This window comes from Eleutherodactylus coqui, chromosome 6, assembly GCF_035609145.1.
Source record: "Eleutherodactylus coqui strain aEleCoq1 chromosome 6, aEleCoq1.hap1, whole genome shotgun sequence".
Lineage (NCBI taxonomy): Eukaryota > Metazoa > Chordata > Amphibia > Anura > Eleutherodactylidae > Eleutherodactylus > Eleutherodactylus coqui.
In genome coordinates, this window is record NC_089842.1 from 220288523 (window position 1) to 220299598 (window position 11076).

Sequence of the window (11076 nt, forward strand, 5' to 3'; positions counted from 1 at the left end):
GACATCCGCAGGTATTTAACTATCTGCGGGTGTCCAATGCATCCCTAGGGGGCGCGGATCTGCGTGTGCGGGAAAAACGCTGCGGATTGTAAATCAGAATTGTCCCATGGACATGACGCCGAAGCCAAAGCGACCATATCCTCTGTGGGCAGACAGGGACAGGCAAAGACCCTACAGGTGCCGCCTGCGGGCCGAGCGCCAACTGTTAGCAGCGCAGGGGGCAGATATAGTATTCTACCCCTGCCCACCAAGCACATATATGTACACCCTGGGTGAGTGGGCATGATCTGTAGATGCCGCGGGCTCAGAAGCGGTGACTGAACACCCATTCCCGTTATCTATGAGATGTATGGATGTAAATATGGAGAAAAGGGTTTTTTTGTTTTTTTTATTTAAACATTTTGCATTTTTCAAAATAAGGAAAAAAATATTTTCAGTTATTTTTAACATTTTTTAAGCCTCCTAGGCGGACTGGGAATCGCAATAGTTTGTTTGCTTCGGTATTCCCGCAGGCATCCTGGAAATACATGGCGGCCGGGGCCAGATGTGTCGTATGCCAATAGTGATCTGCGTGGAGCGGAGGTCCAGCCATGCTGCTCTCACTTCTCCTGGATGGACTAATGTGGCATGTAGCCACACAATCTACTCCGAGCCGCAGGTCCGTCCGCCTCGCTGGTTTTCCCCACTTACACGTTTCACCCACACATTCTATGAGGTATTCTGTCCCTCCATGTATTCAGTGTCCGGCCGCCATATTTTTGGAGACTATCTCACATGGCAGTGGGCTCCGAGAAGATGGCGGCGCTGTGGACATACGTTACATATCGCCCTCTAGTGGCCGCTCCCTCTTCCCGGGAGCTGTGACGTCACTGCCGGCTCGGTGGAGGATGGCGACGCCGGTGTCCCCGGGGCGGGATGTGTTCGCGGAGGGGCTGCTGGAGCTGCTGAAGCCGGCGGTGCAGCAGCTGGACTCGCACGTTCATGCAGTGAGGTGCGGGGCGCCCCCTTGTGGGGACGTGTATCTATGTGCTGGGACCCCAGGAATGGTGACTCAGGTGTACGGGGGATCAGTGTGGAAGCCCCTATATGCTAGGGGGTTCGCTGTGTGCTGGGAGTTGGGGGTGGAGTGACTAATGATGGGCAGGATATGAGGGGTTAATGGCCCCATAACAGTTATTGGGTTGGCTCTTTAGGTTTGGGGTCACCTGTAGGGTTGGGGTGATGGCTGGGAAAGAGAGCGGCTTCAGTAGTGAATGACAGGGCTATGGGGTGATTCTCGGGGTGCAGCGGCTCCGTTAGTGAATGACAAGAGCTATAGGGGTGACTTTTGGGGTGCGGCGGCTCTGGTAGTGAATGGTGGGGTGATTCTTGGGGTGCGGCGGCTCCATTAGTGAAAGGTGGGGTGATTCTTGGGGTGCGGCGGCTCTGGTAGTGAATGACGGGGCTATAGGGGTGATTCTTGGGGTGCGGCGGCTCTGGTAGTGAATGACGGGGCTATAGGGGTGATTCTTGGGGTGCGGCGGCTCTGGTAGTGAATGACGGGGCTATAGGGGTGATTCTTGGGGTGCGGCGGCTCTGGTAGTGAATGACGGGGTGATTCTTGGGGTGCGGCGGCTCTGGTAGTGAATGACGGGGTGATTCTTGGGGTGCGGCGGCTCTGGTAGTGAATGACGGGGCTATAGGGGTGATTCTTGGGGTGCGGCGGCTCTGGTGAATGACGGGGTGATTCTTGGGGTGCGGCGGCTCTGGTAGTGAATGACGGGGTGATTCTTGGGGTGCGGCGGCTCTGGTGAATGACGGGGTGATTCTTGGGGTGCGGCGGCTCTGGTAGTGAATGCCAGGGTGATTCTTTGGGTGCGGCGGCTCTGGTAGTGAATGACTGGGCTATAGGGGTGATTCTTGGGGTGCGGCGGCTCTGGTAGTGAATGACTGGGCTATAGGGGTGATTCTTGGGGTGCGGTGGCTCTGGTAGTGAATGACTGGGCTATAGGGGTGATTCTTGGGGTGCGGCGGCTCAGGTAGTGAATGACAGAGCTGCAGGGGTGATTCTCGGGGGGGAGGTATGTACGGTAGTGAACAGGACTATAAAGATGATTCTTGGGGTGCGGCGGCTCTGGTAGTGAATGACAGAGCTGTAGGGGTGATTCTCGGGGGGGAGGTATGTACGGTAGTGAACAGGACTATAAAGATGATTCTTGGGGTGCGGCGGCTCTGGTAGTGAATGACTGGGCTATAGGGGTGATTCTTGGGGTGCGGTGGCTCTGGTAGTGAATGACTGGGCTATAGGGGTGATTCTTGGGGTGCGGCGGCTCTGGTAGTGAATGACTGGGCTATAGGGGTGATTCTTGGGGTGCGGCGGCTCAGGTAGTGAATGACAGAGCTGTAGGGGTGATTCTCGGGGGGGAGGTATGTACGGTAGTGAACAGGACTATAAAGATGATTCTTGGGGTGCGGCGGCTCTGGTAGTGAATGACAGAGCTGTAGGGGTGATTCTCGGGGGGGAGGTATGTACGGTAGTGAACAGGACTATAAAGATGATTCTTGGGGTGCGGCGGCTCTGGTAGTGAATGACTGGGCTATAGGGGTGATTCTTGGGGTGCGGCGGCTTTGGTAGTGAATGACGGGGCTATGGGGGTGATTCTTGGGGTGCGGCGGCTTTGGTAGTGAATGACGGGGCTATGGGGGTGATTCTCGGGGTGCGGCGGCTCTGGTAGTGAATGACGGGGCTATAGGGGTGATTCTTGGGGTGCGGCGGCTCTGGTAGTGAATGACGGGGCTATAGGGGTGATTCTTGGGGTGCGGCGGCTCTGGTAGTGAATGACGGGGCTATAGGGGTGATTCTTGTGGTGCGGCGGCTCTGGTAGTGAATGACGGGGCTGTAGGGGTGATTCTCGGGGGGGAGGTATGTACGGTAGTGGACGGGACTATAAAGATGATTCTTGGGGTGCGGCGGCTCTGGTAGTGGACGGGACGCTAAGGGGTGATTCTCGAGTTGTGGCAGCTCCGGAAGTGCTGCCCCCCGGGGTAGGATGTGTTCGCGGAGGGGCTGCTGAAGCCGGCGGTGCAGCAGCTGGACTCACACGTTCATGCAGGGAGGGGTGGGGTGCCCCCTTGTGGTGACGTGTATATGTGTGGGTACCCCTGTAATGGTGACTCCGGTGTACAGGGGGTGGAGACGCTGTTGGGCCCCTAATGTTGGGTTAGTATGGACGCCCCTATATACAAGGGGATACTGGGGGCTCACTGTGTCCTGGGAGTTAGGGGCAGAGGGACCAATGGCAGGATATGAGGGGTTAATGGCCCCATAACAATTATTGGGTTGGCTCTTTAGGTTTGGGGTCACTTATAGTGTTGGGGCGATGCCTGGGGAAGAGAGCGGCTCCGGTATTGAGTGGCGGGGCTATAGGGGTGATGCCGCTTGTAGTGTGGGCTCCAGGTGCTCCTGGCACGGCGACCCGCTGTCACTGCTGTCCCTCTCTTCCAGGGAGAGCCAGGTGGACCTGCGGGAGCACATTGACAGTTTGGCGTCAGGTGAGTGGGAGGAGCCTGTGTGTCGCGCAGGGATGTAGTCCCATCTGTGTTCGCGGCTCGTTGACCTTTCTCTCCCGTCTTCCCCTGTAGAGTTGTGTAAGATAAACGAGGACCAGAAGGTGGCGCTGGACCTGGACCCGTACGTGAAGAAGCTGCTGAACGCTCGCCGTCGCGTCGTCCTGGTGAACAACATCTTGCAGAATGCCCAGGTAGCGCCATTTCCGCGAGAAGGGGCGCTATAACCGATGAGCAGCTGGCGGCTCGTCCTGTAAGTGTATGGCCGCCGTCCGTTGCCGCTCACGGTTTTTTTTCACGGTTTGTCGCAGGAGAGACTGAGACGCCTGAACCACAGCGTGGCCAAGGAGACGGCCCGGAGACGAGCCATGCTGGATTCTGCAGCCCACCATTCCCAGACGTCCCCCAACAAGTGAGGAGGCGGGGGAGCAGCTCTGGAGCCGAGCCGCGAATGACATCCGCAGATCTCCGGCAGCCCAGACGTTGTGGGCGTCGCCTTCCTGGGACTAAACCCAAAACAGCCACGAATGAGGCGGCAGGTGCCACCGCGCTCCGCCCTCCAGTCCCCCATAGCCATGCATGAACCATAACTGTCCAGCGGGGTCCTCGGCGGAGCGGCAGCCCCCTGGACTCTTCACAGCATTTCATTGGCTAATCACAAGCTTCCAGTTATCTGTAAGGGGGTGGAGCTTCAGAGGCGTTGCGATGGCGGCATATACGTATATATACCGCCGGGGTGGAGCCTTTTGAGCTTTTTTTTTTTTTTTTTCTTCACACATGCCGGAGAAGTGTCATCAAGGGTGGAAATTGAATTAAGATGGGGGTGACACTCGGCAGGGGGCGGGGCACCACCTGAGGGGGAGGGGCAGGTTTTATAGATGCTTTATGAATCCATTAGCGCTGCCATCTTGTAGTGTGATCATCAGCGGCCTGAAATAAATGTTCTGTGACTCTGGTCGGTCTTCTCTTGTGTATGTATACTAGTCCGTGCTGCTGGGTTGGAGCACCATCTAAAGGCCATGGGCGGTACTGCATGGTCTTATAACACTAGTTCTGTTGTGAAAAACCTCATCGCTTCAGTGGTAAAGATTACACCGCTGCTGATCGCAGCTGTTAAATGCCCCATATCAGTATTTCCGGGTCCTGAACACCCCCCCGCCCCCCACAAGATGATCGCAAAGTGCTATTCAGATGCCATGGCAGTCGTAATAGACTGCCGTCAGAATGCAGGATGATGCAGTACTTGCAAGCGGTTGACCTCTCCTACTGTATAACATGATGGGAATTAAAGGAGATGTCCCGCGCCGAAACGGGTTTTTTTTTTTTTAAACCCCCCCCCCCGTTCGGCGCGAGACAACCCCGATGCAGGGGTTAAAAAAACCACCCGCACAGCGCTTACCTGAATCCCGGCGGTCCGGTGACTTCAATACTTACCGCTGAAGATGGCCGCCGGGATCTTCTACCTTCGTGGACCGCAGCTCTTCTGTGCGGTCCACTGCCGATTCCAGCCTCCTGATTGGCTGGAATCGGCACGTGACGGGGCGGAGCTACACGGAGCCGCTCTCTGGCACGAGCGGCTCCATAGAAGAAAGCAGAAGACCCGGACTGCGCAAGCGCGGCTAATTTGGCCATCGGAGGGCGAAAATTAGTCGGCACCATGGAGACGAGGACGCTAGCAACGGAGCAGGTAAGTATAAAACTTTTTATAACTTCTGTATGGCTCATAATTAATGCACAATGTATATTACAAAGTGCATTATTATGGCCATACAGAAGTGTATAGACCCACTTGCTGCCTCGGGACAACCCCTTTAAGAAAAAAATGTGAAAAGTAAAAAAAAAAGTTTTAATAGGAAAAATGGAAGTTAAAAAAAACCTTTTCTCATATTTATAATAAAAAAAGGAAAAAAATCAAACTCCAAACATATTCGCTATCGCCGCATCCATAAAAGTCCGGTCTGTCACAGTAACGCACTATTTATCCTTCTCGGTGAACGTCCTCCAGAAAAGACTCGCCAGAATCACATATTTTTGGTCACCACCTTCTCCAAGAAAAAAAATCAAAAAGTAACATGTCCAAAAGGTAGCATAGAAACTGCAGGACGTCCCCCCAAAAAACGAGCCCTCGCACAACTATGGCGAGTACAAAAGTTTTTTTGTCGACTCTTCTTCTTAAAATATATATATATTTTTTTTTAAGGAGTCCAGCAAAAGTGAAACTCTATAAATTTGGTATTGCAGTAATCATAAAAGCAAAAAAAAAAGACACCCCCCCCCCCCCCACGATGGTGGAACTGCGGGTTTTTTCCCATTTCACTCCACTTAGATATTTTTAAACATAAGTTATGATTTTATGAAAAAGGGGGGTAGTAAAAAAATGGTTTAAAAAAAAAAGGGCTACGTCCTTAATGTGGGTACAAAATAAAGTTTAATGCTGCCCCCTGCTGGCATTGAAGTGTAGTGCAGCCTCTGTACATGTCAGACCGATGAAGCATTGGGCAGCCACTGCTGACCCCCATACCTGCTGCATGTGTCTGGATGCAGAGAGGAGCTACCACAGACTACTGACCCTCCTGTCAGCGACTTGGCTCTGGGAAGAGTTGGGAGCCGCCCGTACATGTAGATCGGACGGCCCCTCCCGTCTTCTGTATTACCGTACTGTAAGCCTACATGTCCAAACGCATCGTGAGAACATAACCTAAGCAAATGCTCCCGTGTAAAGGGGCGCCGACAGGTGACTCGCAGGATGGAACTGATGTGACGGCTGTTACTGCTGGGGGACAGGTAAACTGCTAGAAAACCTCCTCCAGTCTGGAATGGCTGATACCTGGGAACAATAGCTTGCATCTCCCCAGCCCTATGTCTTGGATACAGTTGGAGCTGCTATGAGGTCCATCGGCCATGATATGTGGGAGGAGATTGCAGAGGGGTAGTAGAGCGGAAACCTTCCTCCACCCCCCTTCCCAAACGATTACTCCCCGGGGGCCCCTGCAGAGAGCAGTGGGGGCCCCTGTACAGCCTAGAGACCTTTGTGTAAATGGAGGAAGCTTGTCAGGATCTCGGCCACCACGTGCGTCAGTGTGATGGAAGAACCGTGTCCTTGTCTAAATGACCAAGAAAATCTGCTTAATATTTAAATGGAACCTGTCACGTCCCCTTAATTACATTGCTGTTAGTGGGGAGTGACGGAGGCGCGCAATTATACTCGCCCGCAATCTAGCGCTGTCCGAAGATCGCGCAGTGCTGGAAAATCTGACAGTTGTGAGTCCTGCGTCCTCTTATACAAGTCAACGGGCGACACTGGGTGACCTCCAGCATTACATGTATGCCAGCGGTGGGAAGCAGTTGCCAGTGTGCGTGGCTGTACCCACAGCATCATTGGGAGGGGAGAGGAGAGGAGAACAGCGCAGGCTGAAATCAGCGGCAGATTTGCTGATTATTTCGAGTCAAAATTTTGTTGGGAGTTTTTGGTAGATTTTGCCGCGGAAAGTGTACAGCATTTCCGCTAAGTGTGAAAGTACCCCAAAGGGTTACAAAGTTTTTTAAAAATGCTTTCTTTCAAACACAGCGCCCCCTTGTCTGTGGGTCTTGTCTGGTATTGCAGTTCAGCTCCCATTCACTTCAAAGCAACTGAGCTACACTACCACATACAACCCGCGGACAACGGTGGCGCTGTGTTTGAAAGAAAGCAGCCATGTGTTTTTTTAACCCTGGACAATCCCTTTAAGGCCGCTTTCACACGGGCAAACTGGATTCTGCATGTGGAAGGCCTGCAGCAGATTTCGGGTGTGAAGCCGGCTGGTGACACCACGTACCTGAATTTTCTGTATTGCGTATGACTGCGGGGAGCCGAGCCGATATACATCGCCCTCATCTGCTGGAGGGGGAGGATGGAAGAGTCAGGAGCAGGAACTGAGCTCCCGCCCCCCTCTCTGCCTCCTCTCCGCCCCTCTGCACTATTTGCAATGAAAGGAGGCGGGGCAGGGATACGTTCTGAGAATTAGCCCCGCCCCCATTCCGCCTCTCCCCATTGCAAATAGTGCAGAGGGGTGGAGAGGGGACGGGAGCTCAGTTCCTGCTCCTGGCTCTTCCATCCTCCTCCCCCTGCAGATGAGGACGACGTATATCGGCTCGGCGTGAAAACCGAGCCGATATAGGTTCGTGGGAATGCAGCCTTAAAGGGGTGTCCTGAGGCATGACTAATGGAGTGCTGTTGCATCCGCCTATAGAAACAGGCAGGGATTCATCTATAAACTCTGTTCTGTTTACTGTGAATGGAGGCGGGTGGCTGGAACGATCTTTGGCCCACTCCGGCTCCATTCACTGAGTGATGATCGTTCCTGTGTGAAAACAGCACAGCACTGATCACTGGGACAGACGACAGTCGCCCCGTGTAAAAGGGCCCTTAGTCCTAACAGCAGCACAATTATGGGGCATTTCTGCCCCTGTGTACTAGTAGGATAGATGAAAGTTTTTCTCTAAAACTTTAAGTAACCCTGCACCCCTCCCCTAGATAGGAAGCAATAATTAGCCCTATCCTCCCGTCAATTAGAAACTATAACCACATGTATTTTCTTTACGGGGGAAAGGTTGTGCTGCTGGTAGGACATAGGGGAAAACATTAACAGAAATTAATTCTTCCCTTATGTCCTACCAGCAGCACAATTATGGGGAGTTACCAAGCAGAACCCCTTTGGCAAGGCCTAAGCGTCTAAAACCAAGCGACTGAAGATCACGCTGTCCTACAACCTGGATTCCACCCCATAACGGTCGGTGAAGATGTCGGCGCTCCGGGATGCGGACTCATGAATGTGCTCTAGAGGAATTGAGAGTCAAGCTGCCTACGAGGTGGAACCGGCACCAGTGGAGTGTGCCTTTACAAAGTTGGTGAAGCCCAATTGCTTCATTTGTCCGTGTGCTTAGAGCAGATTTAGATGGTTTTCAGCCTTGATTTTTGAGGAGAAGGTTAAAGGAGTTGTCCCGCGGCAGCAAGTGGGTCTATACACTTCTGTATGGCCATAATAATGCACTTTGTAATGTACATTGTGCATTAATTATGAGCCATACAGAAGTTATAAAAAGTTTTATACTTACCTGCTCCGTTGCTGGCGTCCTCGTCTCCATGGTTGCCGTCTAATTTTCGCCGTCTAAAATGGCCTAATGGCCAAATTAGACGCGCTTGCTCAGTCCAGGTCTTCTCCTGTTCTCTATGGGGCTCCGTGTAGCTCCGCCCCGTCACGTGCCGATTCCAGCCAATCAGGAGGCTGGAATCGGCAATGGACCGCACAGAAGAGCTGCGGTCCACGGAGGAAGAGGATCCCGGCGGCCATCTTCACCGGTAAGTATAGAAGTCACCGGAGCGCGGGGATTAAGGTAAGCGCTCCGGGAAGCTTTCTTTAGGTCCCTGCATCGGGGTTGTCTCGCGCCGAACGGGGGGGGGGGGGGGGGGGGTCTACACAGGTAGCTACATCGCTCGCCGAGACTTGCTGCAGAAGTGAGAAGGATGAACGATTGGTACTTAAACCGAACGATTAGCGAATGAACCAACGGAGATTTTTATGCTGCATGAAATGAATTGTTCGTCGGTCGGTTGGTCGACAATTGCGTTTACACCGAACCATTATTGTTCATTTTTGCTCATTTCGACGAGTTTCTCAAACCTTAAAGGGGTTGTCCCGCGAAACAAAGTGGGTCTATACACTTCTGTATGGCCATATTAATGCACTTTGTAATGTACATTGTGCATTAATTATGAGCCATACAGAAGTTATTCACTTACCTGCTCCGTTGCTGGCGTCCTCGTCTCCATGGTGCCGTCTAATCTTCAGCGTCTAATCGCCTGATTAGACGCGCTTGCGCAGTCCGGTCTTCTCCCTTCTGAATGGGGCGCTTGTGCTGGAGAGCTGCTCCTCGTAGCTCTGCCCCGCCACGTGTGCCGATTCCAGCCAATCAGGAGGCTGGAATTGGCAATGGACCGCACAGAAGACCTGCGGTCCACCGAGGGTGAAGATCCCGGCGGCCATCTTCACAAGGTAAGTAAGAAGTCACCGGAGCGTGGGGATTCGGGTAAGTACTATCCGTTTTTTTTTTTTTTTAAACCCCTGCATCGGGGTTGTCTCGCGCTGAACGGGGGGGCTATTGAAAAAAAAAAAAATGTTTCGGCGCGGGACAACCCCTTTAATTGTTCTTGGTATGAGGGCTTCTTCCAATGTGCTGCGATGCGGTCAGGAGGTCCCCGTGGGTGAAGGCTGGCACCTCTGGATACAACACAGCTTGGCTGGGAGAACGCCAAGCTGAGGCCGGCTTCAATCGGCAGTTGCGTTTTTGCATGCGCATGTATTTTACTGTAAGCATGCTCCCATTGATTTCAACAGCAATTCCGTTTAATATGGGATATCTTCTTGTGCTGTACATGAATAGGACAGCGGGTGTTTTTATTTTTGCAACCAAAACACACATACAAAAACGCACGTGACCAAACCAATGGAAATCAATGGGTTCTATTGACTGCGTACACAAATGCATTTGTGTGAACAAGCCCTGCGGGAGAGAATGTTAGGACCTGCAGCGCTTATAAGAGACGGAATTTTGCCGCAGGTGCGGAGGTCCACACCAAAATTCCCTAGATGTAGAATCGCAGGCAGGTTTTAAGGTAGCCTATGGGCTTCGGTGTAGAATTGCTTGCGGCGCGCTGTCTGTGTGGCCTATTCCGTCCCGTAGGAAAGGTCCCCAACTCTCTTAGCAGTTGTGGTGGCCAGTAAAAAAAGTAACCTTCACAGAAAGGGAATTCTGTCCGACCTGCAGTAGAGGCTCAAAGGCTGGCTAAGACGAACTTTATTCCACTGATAGGTCCCATTGAGAGATGGGTTTAAGCCCTTAACAATCGCTCATACGCCTTTTAACGGTGTCCATTAAGGGGCTTTACTCTGATACGCCGTCTTTTGACGGCAGCTGTATCAGAAGCCTGGTATGGGTCTCCCATGCCAGGGCAATTGGGTGCTCAGCTGTTGGATAACAGCCTGGCACCTGCTCAAACAATGGGGACCACTAAAGCGTATGAGGCTCAGCTTCATAGCTTTATAATACACTACAATACTTCAGTATAGCAGTGTATTAGAAGAATTAAAAAGTATGGTCAAGTCTCCTAGTGGGACAAAAGAAAAAACTTAAAAAAATAAATTTAAAAAAAGCAATAAAAATGTTGAAACCCCACCTTTCCCCTTTACGATGTAAAAAAAACAAAAAACTGAGATCGCTGCATTTGTAAGGACCCAGAGAAAAAGGTTAGTACACAATTTACAGTGCACCTCATGGAAAAAAAAGAAAACGCGGTGAAAATAGCTCATTTTGTGTATGTTGCCTTACAAAAAAAAACTGAATAGAAAATGATCAAAATGTTGCATGGATCATCAAGCAAATAAAGCCCTCACACAGGACCGTTGACAAAAGACGAAAAATGTCTTTAAAGGGGTTGTCCCGCGGCAGCAAGTGGGTCTATACACTTCTGTATGGCCATATTTATGCACTTTG

At 52.0% G+C, this 11076-nt stretch overlaps 1 protein-coding gene across 1 annotated transcript; it reads left to right on the top strand.

The window, feature by feature from the left end:
• Positions 1-857: 857 nt before the first annotated feature.
• SNAPIN (SNAP associated protein) lies at positions 858-4501 on the top strand. Its single transcript, XM_066608843.1, has 4 exons — positions 858-991; positions 3485-3531; positions 3622-3740; positions 3858-4501. Exons 1-4 carry the CDS (start codon positions 888-890, stop codon positions 3960-3962), a joined length of 375 nt encoding a protein of 124 aa, XP_066464940.1. The 5' UTR covers positions 858-887; the 3' UTR covers positions 3963-4501.
• Positions 4502-11076: the final 6575 nt, after the last annotated feature.